The sequence below is a fragment of the Telmatherina bonti genome, assembly GCF_933228915.1.
Source record: "Telmatherina bonti genome assembly, chromosome: 20".
Classification (NCBI taxonomy): domain Eukaryota; kingdom Metazoa; phylum Chordata; class Actinopteri; order Atheriniformes; family Telmatherinidae; genus Telmatherina; species Telmatherina bonti.
The window spans coordinates 9,813,001-9,827,876 of record NC_136618.1 but is presented as its reverse complement, the minus strand read 5'-3'; the positions used below and the strand labels follow the sequence as shown (position 1 = coordinate 9,827,876).

At 37.9% G+C, this 14,876-nt stretch overlaps 1 protein-coding gene across 6 annotated transcripts in view; it reads right to left on the bottom strand.

The window, feature by feature from the left end:
* Window positions 1–205: 205 nt before the first annotated feature.
* dipk1c (divergent protein kinase domain 1C) overlaps window positions 206–14,876 on the bottom strand; it is a 55,882-nt gene continuing 41,211 nt past the window's right edge. For all 6 annotated transcript variants that reach the window (XM_079260201.1, XM_079260205.1, XM_079260202.1 and 3 more), the window contains 3 exons: window positions 7,648–7,812; window positions 3,695–3,769; window positions 206–2,608 (listed from right to left, as the gene is read on the bottom strand). In XM_079260201.1, coding sequence (XP_079116327.1) covers window positions 2,408–2,608; window positions 3,695–3,769; window positions 7,648–7,812 — 441 coding nt within the window. In that variant the 3' untranslated portion in view covers window positions 206–2,407. The remainder of the gene's footprint in view (window positions 2,609–3,694; window positions 3,770–7,647; window positions 7,813–14,876) is intronic.

Here is a 14,876-nt window from a genome sequence, read left to right as displayed (position 1 = left end):
GATCAGGAAGCAGAAACTTCTCAGTATTACATCCACAACCTCTGGTACCTGCTTCACATTGGCTTCACAAGGAATCATCAGTAACTTCATAAAACATGGTGGTATCAACATGACCCAGATGGAAGACATGTCAGCACTGCCTGTTTGTTACTGATAAACAATTTAACAGTGGGAAGCAAAACACTCAAACATGAATCCAGGAGAGCCTTTAATATCAATATGATTTGAACATGTGGTGCAAATAACACTAAAATGTACTCTATTTACAGGATCTTCTTGCTGATTTAACTCATTCCTATGCATTAAGGCTTACTTAAAAAATCTGAAACAACATGAAAACAAAGAGACCCAAAAGTAAAAACAACATTTGTTGTTGATTTATTTTATTTATTTGTTTTCTTCCAAATCTGTCACTGGCATATGGTGGATCAGTCTTTCATATACCTGGCTAACAACCACCAATAACGAGCAAATGATTATTTTCAATTAAAGAAACAAAGCATCATATTAATTTAGAGAACAATGGATTTGCTTGCAGGAACCCCTGATTTATGGTGTTTCTCCCATTTCTAGTTTTTAAGCTAAGCTAAGCTAAACTAAGCTAGCATAAAATAATTAACCACCTCATAAGATCATGTATTAAAATGACTCTTTTAGTAATTTCAAACATTACATGCATAAGCCATGAATTCTGTAAACTGTTATTATCAATAAACTGTGATTAAAATAAAATTAATTGAAATTAGATGCAAGTTATTAAAAAAAGAAAAAAGAAAATTCAGTTAGCAGCTTCACTGGTGCAATTTCATTATCTGCCTTTAAAAATTGAAATCAGTCTAAAATGATGAAGTGAAGAGTTAGAACCTGCAAACCTAAGAGACTGACTGAAAATATTTGTTCTACTTGCATCATTTTTGTCATTTCTACTTATATACAGTACTTTGTTTGTTTACCAGTTTCTCTTCAAATGAGAAAATTATGTTTTAATCTCACTGAGACTGACTGTTTAAAGCAAAACTTGGTCATTTAAAAGAACTAATTTGCTAAATTAAACTGACTTCTCTACTAGTTTGCAATAACCCATCATATCCGAGGATAGTTATGCAAGGAGGGGGTATGAAGAGCTGAGGCACAGCAGAGAGGGAAGGGGAGGAGCTGTATTTTTTCCAGCATATATCTTCTCAAGTTTCCCAAGTTCTGCTTCAAGTAAGAACATAGACTGTATTTAAAAAGATCGGCATAGCCTCCGTAACGTCTCCGTGGGCGGTTCCTACCAGCGCCATCTTGGTAGGGGTATGCGCGTCGTCTTGCCCGAAAAATACAAATATGAGCAAAGAGGTGGAGCTGAGAGGGAGGCTGTGGGTCACGTCATGGTGGATGATTGACATCGAGTGAACTCCGAGCTTTCTGCAGCTAAGAGCTAACTGAGCTAACCCGGAGATAACAGGAGCTAACCAGCTAACGAAGGTAAGTGGGCTAAAGCTAAGTCACGTTGTTAACCAGCTAAAAACCGCGGTTGTTCTGCATTCTTCTTATTTGAAGCGAGAGATCGGGTGTCTGTCAATCAAAAGGAAACGCCCCTAAATATGCCGAATTTTGAGATTAAATGACTTTTAAATGGGAGAGTTAGAAAAAAATTCATTCCCCCCACAGTTGTCATGAAGGTAAACCCGACCTATTGAACTGAAAATGGATTTTTGAACCAGGCTGTAAAAATGTTTATTTTTGTTGTGAAATTGGTCTTTTTAACGAGAGTCTATGGGGATTCGCTCTGTTTTGCAGCCCCTAGTGGATGAAGGGGGAACTGCAGTTTTATGCTCTTCCACATTGTCTTCACTTTAACTGCCATGGGTTGCCGCTTGAGTAAGAATAAAACATCTGAGAGGATCCAAGTGTTTTGGATCAATAACAGATTCTGCTGAGGAGGACACTTGAGGTGTTGGTGAGCTGAGTCTAAGTCCAGTTCAATCTCCTTCTGAATGCACTCAGATCACAGCTTTTCCTTGTTTGGCTTAAAGTTATTCACAACAAACAGATTAATTTATCAAGTGGAGATTTCATTTGATTGGGGGACTTTTGGAGAAAAGCTTTTAGTTTGAGCAGTTTATTTTGCGTTATTCTTCAATATATGGCAAATCATTAGCATGATAAAAATACAAACAGATCCAGGCTGCAATGACACGGACAGGATGGTCCACATTGTCTAAGACACTGACCACAGTATCATATGACTCCATCCTGCTGGTTTGAACTGTGGCTCAGTGAAACCAGCTTCTCCTCAGTCATTTGGCCACAATCAGCTGCTGAAAAGGAGTTCCCAGTGTAAACCCTGCTTCCACACCATGGGAAAAGCTTCAGGCAGTTTTTTAGGGACTTTCTGGCCTCTGTTAGTCTGCTCTTCATGTTCTTAGAAGTTCAGTGCAGTGTGGACGTGTTCTTTCCCCTCCCAGGACCCCACTCTCTCTCCTGATTCTCCACCTTCCTGAAGGAGGCGGTTCAGGATGCTGACGAGATGCTGATGTACGTCCCTGCCTCCTCTGTCTTCTTCAGTCTTGTCCTCACCTCCCTCCGTTTCGGAGCACTCCTGCACTGCTTGCTGCAACTCTATCTGTTCAAACAACAGAAGAAGTTGTGGTAAATAAAAGCGGCTCTAGACAGGAACCCAGAGGAACACCACAAGTTTTTGTTTAAACTGATGAAACTCACATGAAAGATGACACAACTCAGACACCGGTCAGTTGCTGTAACACTTTCCCTCACAGAGGGACTTTTTTTTTCCCTCAAATGATTTCTTCCTCAATTCCTGGTCACCATTTTGGTGGTGTTACACATAAGAGAAAACAATTTATCAGAAAGTGTTTCTCTTGAGTAGTTTGAAATTCTTATTTCAGTTTTTAAAGGTGAACAGGACACAGGGGACCCTTCCAGGTTAGCTAAATTGTCTTGAAACTGCTATTATTTTACACATTTTATTAAATGAAAATCATTCAATCAACTTCACTCATAATCAAAACTATCAAATATGTAATTCTTGAAAATATTTTAATCCTGTAAAACACTATTTATTAATTGATGTCACTGGTTTTATGAAAAGAAAACTATAAAAAATAATTATTTTCTGCATTTTGCATGATTTGATTTAAGCTCCAAATCAATATCATTATTCATTTTAGGTTAATTAAGGAGCTCCATTTTATTTGTTTATGTATCAGAATAAGGTGATTGAACAATTAAAAAAAAGTGGAAACATTTTTAAATCTACAATATTTTTTATCAATAAATTGAGGAAGAGGGCTTTTTCTCCCGTGATGCTCTTAAAGAGTGGAAAATTGTTGTGACCTAAGGGTTAACCCTTTAATATCTAACCCTAAGAAATTGTTGGAAGAAGTTTGTTTTCATGTGTTTTCATGTTTAAATTAGGAATTTAATCAGTGATGATCTTCTTCATTGTACACACCTTTTCTCTGAAAAGTTAGAAAAAAAAAGCTTGAAATAACTGACAAGTCTGAAGGTTGTTAATAAGATAATTTATCATAAAGAAAAAGTTTAATTAAATGATAAAGTTTCCTATAAGAGAAAAATTAAGTTGCTGTCAGGTTGAAACTTTTATTTTAATATAAACAATAACAGTAAAATCACAAAATTAAGATGCACAAAACTGCAGAAAAATGTGACTGAAGAGGATAATAGATACCTGCAGCGGGAGCCCTGCTTTGGCCCCAAGCAGTGTGGGAGAAAACCAAGGCCTGAATATTTTCTCACAGATCACCTGCAGAGAAAAAGAAGCAGAAGTGCTCAATGAAGATGTAGAAAGAGGAGGAGGGTTACAAAGCTCTCTCCTGGAAAGTAAGACAAAAAGAAGAAAACAGCAGAGACTTGATCACATGAAGCGGTCATCTGGGGGGAAAAGTGAGGAAACACTATCAGTGGGAAAGGATGAAAGGGGTGAAAGAGAAGTGAAACGTTCAGGAGAAAATAAAAGACGAGAAAGAAAAGAACAGAAAACCGGATTGTTTCGTCTTTATGCAGACGATGCCTTGTTTTTCATCAGCAAACACACACAACACAGAACAAACACACACACACAGTTAAGAAAACAAAGATTTCTTTCTCTGAGGCGGTGACAGGCAGGCGGAGGGTCATCACAGGTCGACCTGCGGAGACACCTGTGGAGCCTCGGATCAGCCAATAGGAGAGCAGTGTGTCATCGTCATGTCATCATGACAGATCTTCTCATCTTCATTTTCCTTTCCTCTTTTCCTCTTTCTTCCTTCTTACTTCTTTTGTTTAAAAAGAATGTCTACTTTTCTGCCTTTAACCTCTGTGTTGTTGTTGTCTTTTCATTTAACTCTTCTTTTCTTTTGGTTGTTTTCTTTTCGTTTAACTTCTCCACCTTTTCCCCTGTGGTTCCCCCTCCAGTCGGTCTTTACGGTTTTATTTTCCATCTTTTTGTAACTCTTTGTGTACATTTTAATGTTTTTTGCTGCTCAATGCATCTGGTGACTGTTTGCAGCTGAAACAAGAGTCTTCGTTTGAGCATCAGATGCTGCCGTGTTTGTGTGTCACCTGCAGTCGTCACCTGAAGAAAAACAGCTTCCTTCCATCTTCTCTGATGAATGAAAGTATCTGGTATCATGAGACATGTGATACGGGACCTGGCAGGGTGATGAGAGGAGGTCCAGCCGTTGTCACGGCGATTGTGGTGGTGATGAGGATGTACGGCTCAGTTTTTTGTATCCCGGACTTTCGCCTCAAGTACGACGGACTAAAACTTATTCGTAGAGTCTCACATGAGTTATTTTTATTATTTCAGGTAATAAAATAATACTTTTTTCTTTATTTTGTTTTTCTCATTAAAACTTGTCGCTAAATACATTCTTAGTAATAAATTTTATTTTTAAATGTTGACAGTAGCTTAATGTAAGTCTTGTAAATGCATGTTTTGTGTAGTGTTGATTTTCTTTTTATTCAGATTTACCAAATATATTATATTATATTATATTATATTATATTATATTATATTATATTATATTATATTATATTATATTATATTATATTTTACTATAGACAGATCTGTTACATGTCCTAAAATCAAATGTTGATTTTAATTTACTTTTGTTTATCAAAATACTGATGATGATTAAAACAAATTAATTGATGAATAATGATAATAAGAACATGCATGTGAAAAAGTTAAAGTTGAAAGTGTTTTGACACCAAATAAAGTTTATGTGAATTGAAATATCTGTGGTTATAAATCTTATATGATTTGTTCCTTACTGAAGATAAATTAGATGGTAAAAACACTTCAATTAAAAAGTATTTTTTTTCTCTTTGAATTAAGCCACCCTTAAAGTGTTTGATATTTAGTCAAATATTTCTTGTTTATTACAGAAAGATGAAATGAGCTCTTTAGTTCCATACTGGATATGAATAATTAGTAATAAGGCAAAGAAGCAAAATAATAAGATACGAGAATACTTTATTCATCCCCAAGGGGAAATTCAAGGTTCGAATAATATTAATAATAAGGTAAAACTAAATACTAAATAGTACATTTTTGGCTTTAATAATTTGGCTTTTTAATGATTTTTTTCTCTGTTTGACTCATTGGGAAAATAACATAACTTAATTTTATAATAAAAAAAAACTGTGAAAGTAAAGCTGAGATTAAATCAGTTCCCTTTATTTCTGCATGCTTGTAGTTTACATCTGCTTTATTGTCATTTGGATGAATTTTGGGGTTTTTTTAAACTTCTTCTGACAAAGCATTGACTGATGCTAATGTCTCTGAGATGAAGTTAGTTCACGGCCCCCAAAACAATATAAACATTTAAGAAAATGATGACGGCAGCAAGAAAATAAAACTTAATGCAAAAGAAGATAATATTAAGAAATGAACTCTAATAATTTTGTTGTAACTGCTGTTAATATGCAAGTTTATCTGAATAAGTTCATTATTGTTGTTTTTTAATCAAGCCTGAAACAATTTTTCTCTCCTTTTTTTTTAATCCATCTAGACATAAATTAATAGGCATGAAATAAAATACTGCAGCCACAAAACAAAAAATTTATTCTATTTAAAAAATTTCTAAAATATTTTTTCCATACTTTGTAAATAAGAATAGATTTTTGCACTTTAACGTGCTTCCATGTTCATTTAAACAGTGTAAACTCTAAGAGGGCTTTACTTAAAATAAATAAATGATTAATAAAAAATAAAAAAAAAAGCTCATTGCTTCACAGACTGAAAGAGTACAATTAACTAACTGATTTTACTTTGTAAAACTTTTATTAACTTCATAAATCCTACTTTGCAGCACAAGTTTGTAGAAGAAACCTAAATTTTACATACATTTTAAATTTTTGTTTAAATTTAAACATTTAATATGAATTACAATGTATTTTTATTTGATTTTCAACACGATTATTTCAAGTTTACAGTACTTATAATAAATAATCGATGAACTCAAAATAATTCCTGCTTTGCTGTGGAAACTTTGTGTGGTTTTTTTTGTTTTGTTTTTTTTAAGCAAACTGAAGACTAAACCCCACCACTGGCGTGGAGCCGCAGTGGTACCCGCCCCTCGCCTGATGATTGCTGGGATCGACTCGAGGCTCCTCGCTAGCGGTTATGAAAATGAATAAAGTCCCACCATCGTAACATGAGAATAGAAATCATTCAGTTTTTTCATCAATCAACACTGTAACATGAAAACTGAACTTTCATGTCTGTAACATGTTGTCTGTGCAATGAAAAATAGATGATTGCTGATATGAGGTCAATATTCTTCCTAATTATCTCACTTTGATTCATTAAAATCAACAAAAAGAAACAAGAAGAAAAAACTAAACAACTAAATAATTTTTTATATTTTCCTGAAATCATCAGAAAACATTTTTGTGTTATTTGATTTATTTATCTAAACAACTAAATAAAATAAAATACTTTCACTTTCAACTATTACTAAGCTCCTAAAGTGTAAATAAAATGTGAAGTTTTATGCATGAATGACCTCTTATTTGTTATATATAGAAGGTGAAAGCATTATGTATTATTTTTATTATTAGATTTTATTTTAGATGTTATATTATTATTTCACTCAAAATTTAAATAATTTGTGAGATTTTAAAATGATAAATAATTTAAAATAATATCATTAGTTAAAGTGATTATTTAACTTAAATTTAATGCATCTGTTAAAACACACAGATCTCAGACTGACAGCAAAAGTTTCTTCTGCACAAAAAAGTGTCTGCAGGTGAAACTGCGAATGTTTCAAGTATCTTGAAAGAAAAAAAAAAGATTAAAGATGTTTTTCAGAGCCCTCTTCATCAGCGGCTCTCATCAGGCCTGCGGGTTCGTCCTCCTCTCCGCCGAGCAGTAATTATCATTCCACCTTCATTCCTTTCTGCACACGGATAATTAAAAGCTGTGAAAGACTGATTGCTCTGAATTCTTCAGCATTGTGGGACAGACTCAGTAAAGACATGAAGTGTTTGGATGCATAACGGAGACGCATTTTCTGCAGCAACACGTCCAAAGCATAAAGCAGATTTAAGTTTTTCTTACCTGAAGAACAAAAATCTTCACCTTTTTTAAATAAACTCTGAGTGTAAATGATGGCTGAGTCCAGCGCGCCTCACCTGCAGGTTGCTGTTGCTGCGGTGGGGGCTGCACCTGCGTTTGACCGGATCACACCTGGACGAGCAGTCGAAGAAGTTGCAGTCGTCGTCGCTGCTGCAGTTCTGCTCCAGGATGTCCCTCATCTTCGGCTCGAAGAACGCCATGTCCACGTCAATCGCCACCACCTGCGGGAGACAGAGGACACGGTGTCCAACAAACCTGACAGAAAGCATGTAGGAAGGCCAGTCTGGAAGCCCAAACCATTCACACTGTTCCGGTATAAACATCTGCTTCCATCCCAACATCCCTGATGTTTGTGTCGAACAAAGAGAAGAGCGTTCTTGGTTCTCGTTTCGTTGTTGGTGGAAATGTGAGAAACTTCAAGGAATCAGACTCTTTTCAGCATTTTTCATGTTTTACCAGAACAGTTTCAGCCAGGAAGGAAGGAAAACTTCTACATTAGTGCCTGTCGCAGGACAAACATCGTTTCATCAAGTCAGAAAGACACGGACACTGTCATGATGTGTGTTTTGTATCTTAGTTCTGGTTTCCTGTTTTAGTTTGTACTTTTCCTTGTTTAGTTCTCTCATGCCTGGTTACCTGTTCATTAGTTCACCTGTCTCATTTCGTTCATTCACTTCTCCTGTGTCTCGTTTTGTTCCTGTGGATTTATTCCTTTTGGTTTCTGTTCCTCATTGTTGGTTCATTTTGTTAGCTTCCTGTGTTCCTGTGTCAAGTTTTTTTCTTTGGAAATAAACATCTACATTCAGCCTTCCTGCCTCCAGATTCTGCATTGGGTCCACGTCCACCACCCCTTTTTGACAGGACATATTCCTGACCAGTGGACCGGAGAAATGATTTGTACTCTTACACGGGCATAATTGACGTACCTGCCTACGTTGGGTGGGTTTGGTTTGTAAGGGTGGGAGGAATTGCAGGGAATAGTTTCTCCAGAAAGTAGTGTTTTCACTTAAATGTTTTCCTGCTTCCTCGCTGAAAGACAACGTGAGACTGTAAGATAAAATAGGAATGACAACATGTGTGTTTTACCCTCTGGAAGACACTCCTTTTGACAGAAACCAGGTGTGTTTTGGTCCGAAAACAGCTGAACAGGAAGTACTTTCAGCAGCAGAGCCATCCGGCCTGGTGTTGCTTTACAAGATGCCACCAGTTAAACTGCGTATCCATGACGATGTGACCTACAGTTTTCTAACCATGTCTGTCTCATGGTTTGGACTTTTTTAGTTCTGGTTTATTTTGTAGTTTTCCCTGTTTAGCTCCCTTTTGTCTTGTTTCCGGTTTTGCCTGCTATTCATCCAGTACACCTGGACTCAATGCGTTCTTCCATCTCGCTTGTGTTTTGGTTTCCCAGTATTTATGGACCTCGGTTTCTGTTCCCACTAGCTGGTTCATTTTGTTAGCTTCACATTTTTGCTTCATGTGTTAGTTTGCCCTTAGTCTCCTGTGTTTGTTTCTCCATGCCTTTAGTTTCAACCTTCCTGTTTTCAGTTTAGTTTAGCCTCTTGATTCTGCATCCCAGGCTCCCGTCTCTGCATTCTGGGTCCACACCTCCACCACCTCTTTGTGACGGAGCGAGTATGATGGCCGCTTTATTGTTACTATGAAGTAAAAGTGAAATGTAGAGTTTATAAAATGTGAAATATTTGTGTTTTGTCTGACTTACTGGCTACACGGCTACTTATGCTTTAACATTCTTATTGCGCTACTGCTATCATGTCCTTATCTGCTTATTTATCATTTTTTCTCTGCAACTGAATGTCCTTGATTGATAAAGAACATCTTATACGATCTTGATAAAGCACCAGTTCACAGATTTAATCTCGGTACTTTACAGATTACAAACAAGATCCTGTATAATTTAAAGGGACCTTGTGTGACTTCTGACCCAAACATCAGCTTAATGTGAGACATAATGGATCATTTCTGGGGTCAGTACACAGAGTTTGATGTGTGTCAGCGCTCCAAGGCGGCTGCGATCTTCAGAAACCACAGTGCTATGCTTTATGCCCCCCCGACTCTATGAACACAGAGGACTGCTTTTTCTTCCTCTTCCAACCAAAGTTTGTCATGTTTGATCGAAGGTGAAAACGGGGTCTGAGGAGGCCAGAAAGAGAAAGCATGGAAGGAATCGCTCCAGAGGACAGACCTTGGTAAAGAATTTGCTGGTTGGAGTCTGATGAAAGAACAGCGTGGATGTAAAACTCTTTGTTTTAGTGCCACCAGACTGCTAAGCTAGCTCTTTGCTTGTTGTGCAAACGTAGCAGAATGAGAACTTTTTCACATCTTTCAGTGTTTATTCAGAACTATGTCAGCAAGCTGTCGGCTGAGCTGCAGAATGTTGTATTTTTGTCTTTATATTGTTGTTTAGTAGAAGCTAAATGCAGCTAGCAGAAGCTAACCTGCTCCAGACCAAAGCTAACGTGACATTTCAGAGGCTCCTTGGAGCCTGTTGGAGAATATTTTGATAAATTCCTTAATTCCTAATCATAATTACTTTGCTATCAGTTAATCAAAGTTGTCTGGAAACACTAAACACTGATGGAAATGGAATCATTTTGTGACAGCGTCGTGTGGCCTGTGGGAAGCTACAGGTGTTAGCGCCCATCGTGGCTGAAAGTTACACGGTATCCGTTTAAACCAATTCATTATCACTGTAAAGCCTTTTGGTTTCTCTTCTTCTCTGCTAGAGCAAATGTTTGCAGTAAGTTTGATTGAAATAAACCGGCCTGCACCGCTTTTCATACCAGGTTTGAGTATGAAAGGCCAAAAGTGTTATTACTGTTTCATGTTTTGACTATTTTTCTATTGGGACTGTTATTTATTATCTCAACGATTTTAGTTAAAAAAAATAAAAAAGATTATCATCCAAACAAGACAAAATAAGGAAAAGAAAAACATTATTCTGTTGCTATTTTCTTAAGCCTGTTCCATACTCCACGAGAAGCGAGAAACTTTTTTCTTGTTCTCGAGGCTCCGAGAAGAAAATGACGTCATTTTGTTCTCGTGGACGTGTTTGAGGACAGTTCTTGACACACCGGGCTGGCAGAACTTTTTTCTTGAAGGGCTGCGAGAAGTATCGTGTGATTGGTTGGACATTGGAGGTGGGCGTGGTTAACACGGAGAAAGCATGAAGCGGAGTTGCTGCTTCCGTGTTTTTACTGTTGCCGGCAAAATGGATTGTTTTGCTAAAACAGCTCATCGAGGTGGTGAGGAAGTACGAACATTTTTACATGTGGCATTAAAACACTCGGACCCAGCCGCGTGCACGACCCGCCCTGCCGCGGACGAAGCTGCTCGTTAAATATGAAACTAGAAACTCGGAGAGCGGAAACCTCCACCAAGCACAATGTTTAAGAATCCTTTTAAAACATTCCTGGATCCAAACGGTGATCCTGATCACCACCAGAATTTAATCACTTCTTCATTTTTACATTTGCAACAACTCTTGAAATATTTATAAAATCCCTCCGTAACCTCTTAAGTTATCTTGAGCAAAAAGACGCCGGGGAAAACAACCTCCGCGGCGGAGGTAACAACCTGGTTCATTGCAGATAAAGCAGACATCACCCCCCGCAGTGATCCCACCCCGCTGCAGACGTGCTTCTTGTGGAGTATGTATGGACCTGCCGAACAAGACGTTTTTTCTTGTTCTTGCAGCCTCGAGAACAAGAACTCAGTTCTTGCGTCTCGTGTAGTATGTAACAGGCTTTAGTGTGATGAGTCACAAGGAGGAAATAGAACTGATAACGACTCACCAGCTAAATGATGTGAAAGTGATGGATTGTTTGGCAGCTGACTTTCAGCTCAGGTGTTGTGGCCCTGACCTCAAATCAAATCCGAATTATCTTTTTAAATAGTCAGTTTTCAGAAACTGGTCCAGCCGGGTCTGCAGGATTCTTTTCGTTGTTCCAGGTCTGATCTCTAGCAGGAAGTTACCGGACATAAATCCGGTTATGTGTTTGCTGAAACTGCCAAAGCACTGAAAGAAAACGCCCTGCTGACAACAAGACAAGATTTAACCAACTTTAAAAAATAAAAGGAAGCTGTTCAAACAAGTTCCTTCACTGTAAAAACATCTAACTGTCCTCTTTTACTTACATGTGAAGGACTTACTGACATAATCTGCAAATTCACTTCACCTTGTGGTCATTGTAAAAGCACAAACTCACATCCTGACTTGCTGATGGCATTTTAATCCTCATAAAAAGGAATTAAGTCATTGAAATATACAAAAAGCTGCTGCAGAAGCCTTTTTTCTATGTGGGAGTTCTGACTTTATGTACAATGAAACCAATAACACGCCTCTGGTTTGGAAACAAACGCCTCATTTAGTGGTTTGTTTTTCTTTAACGCCTCATTTTTCAGTAATCAGGTGGCTGACAGGCAGAATCATTTACATTTCTGTTGTAATTATTGCCGCAGTTTGAAACACGGCTGATGAGGAATGAAAACTTTGCATGTTTAACTGGACGAAAACACACAACGTCCAGTTTGCTTTGGCAGCCACCAAAACAAGCAAACTCTGGCAGTTAACTCTGATATAATGCTGATAATCCATCAGTTTTCAGAAGTTTGATTACAGACTCATTAAGTCTGAGTTTAAGATGAAAATTATGTTTGTTTTTAGCTCATGGAAAACTTTACATATGACCTTGATTTCCAGGCATCCGGATGTCTTTGTTTGCTTTCTTTTCTTTGTTTTTTTAATCCTGCAGCAGCTTCTTTACTTCTAAAAAGTTCCCAGTTATGAGAAAACAAGGCTGAATTGCATGTTTCTGGGAAGTTAAGTTAAAGTTAAGTTGAAAGGAATTACCGCTCTGCATTAAACATCTAGAAATAACTAAATGGCTTGTGAAAGACGCCTACAGTTAGGCCAAAAGTCATGATCCAGATTTGTGTCTTTCAGTAATTCCAGAAAAACAGGAAACGGTTGCAATGATTTACTGAAAGATGCAAAATTCATCATAAATCCAGAGAATGAGTTAAAAAACAGGCTCAAAGTGAATATTTGGTCTGAGCAACTTTTTCATCTTCCTATCAGACCTGTTGCTGTCATGTGACGTACTTCAGCCTTGTCTTTCCTGAAATGGCTTCATGACAGCCACGTTTCTATGGAAACCATTTCTGATGAGGCTTCAGACAATAGATGGATAAGCCATATCCGCCTGGCATCCTCATATAATGCCATGTCCCACTCCTACTGGATCATCCATCCATTTTCTATACCACTTATTCAGGGTTGTGGGGAAGCTGGGGTCTTATCCAGTAATTATCAGGCGGGAGGCAAGTACACCTGGACAGGTTGTCAGTCTGTCACAGAGCCTTATCCAATATTTATTGTTTATCTTCTGCATTGTTTTTTTTTTTTATTGCTTAATTTTTTTAACTGCTGGCCACTTTATATTTTGTTTTTTATTTGTATTATGTGTTTATTTTCTTTTAGTATTTGTGTTGTTGCTTAGTTGTTGTTGTTCTCACTCTGCATGAACAGTAAGCGAACTGAACCTAAGTCTGACCTCTCAGGTCCCGGTTGAGGTCTTTATTGGATTTGTTCCTGTTTCTTCAGGACAGCACGTTCAGATCCTGTTTGTACGGTGGCCCTGAAGTTCCAACCACAACAACATATTAAAATGACAATGACAAATTTTGTAAAATGAAAAATTAAAAATCACCCTGCGATGGACTGGCGAGCTGTCCAGGGTGTACCCTGCCTGTTGCCCAAAGCCAGCTGGGATAGGCTCCAGCTTCCCCGCAACCCTGAATTGGATTAAGCGGTTCAGAAAATGAATGAATGAATGAAAAATTAAAAAGCACACAATACACAAAATTGACAACAACAAATTAAAAAGCACAACTACACAAAGCTACTGGAAAAGGTCGGTGGGCAACATGAGTGCCGGGCTTTGCTGGTCCAGGCCCGCTGGGGCATGTTCCCCCTGACTGTGTGGGGCTTTGGCTGGGGTCCCCATCCGCCACCTCCTGGGTGGGTGCATAGCTGGCTCCGTGGTGGGGTTGTTGGGATCTGTGCTTGGGGACAGCCGCCAGCTGCCGGGTCTCGGTGTTCTCCTGGCCATCCTCTCGCCTTTGTGTGGGCAGCGCCTCATTGGCATGATCACTCCTCTCTGAACACGTTCCACTCTGTATGTTCTTGTTAATTTCTGTTTCTCCTGACAGTTAATGGTTTCGTCCTCCTGCAGGGAGAACATGACTCCTATGTGTATAGGTGTATGTATATGTGTTTGTATAGGGTGGTGTGTACGCGTGCTTATGTATATGTATGTAGGTTGTTCTCTCTGGCATTCTTTCCTTCTCTCTCTCTCTCTTCCCTGGAGAAAACTTCAGGGTATTTTGGATACAAAATAAACATCACCTCCAAAACACTGTGGCAGGACAGAGGAGCAGCTGCAGTGAGAGACGGATCTCTCTTCGATGCAGGACTGAGAGGTTGAGAAAGTCCTTCATTCCAGCCGCAATTAGACTGTTGATTATTAATCTTTAATTTAATTTATTTATCTTTCTTTTTAAAAGAACTGTTGAATTTTCCTCCTGGGGATGAATAAAGTATCTATCTATCTATCTATCTATCTATCTATCTATCTATCTATCTATCTATCTATCTATCTATCTATCTATCTATCTATCAAACTAAATGTGCTCAGCAGAATGCAGCATTCAGACTATCATTCTGCCGACTTAAATGCTGGACAAGACACACACACAAAAAGAAATTTCTCATATTTCTCAAACTGTTATATACCTCCTTTTCCGGTACATTCATGTTGTTTTTAAATTTGTCATTTTCACTTTGTGGTTGTGTTTTTTATTTATTTATTTTGCATGTTTTAATTTGTGGGTCTGCTTATAATTAATATAGAAATTTTCAAATCTGTTGTTGTGTTTCTTTAATTTGTACTTTTGGTTTTCACTTCTGGGCCACCGTATTTTCATCTGCTGTCGTTCAGTACTGACTCTTCTCCTTGTGTACTCAGCTTGTCTTGGAGATGATCAGTTTTGACAACTGGTTTTAGAATTAGCGAGAAAGATGCCAAAGTCCCAAGTTAAAGGACAGGAAACTGGAAAGCAGTTGATCAAAACCAGTTTGAAACATTACAACTGAGTCCAGTTTAGAGAAAAGAGGCCTGCTTTAATCTTCTGTTAGGACTGTGGATCAGGATTTATTAAGGTGGGTTATTTAGGGAGGATTAGAGCAAGGGGTGTCCCAACGTCA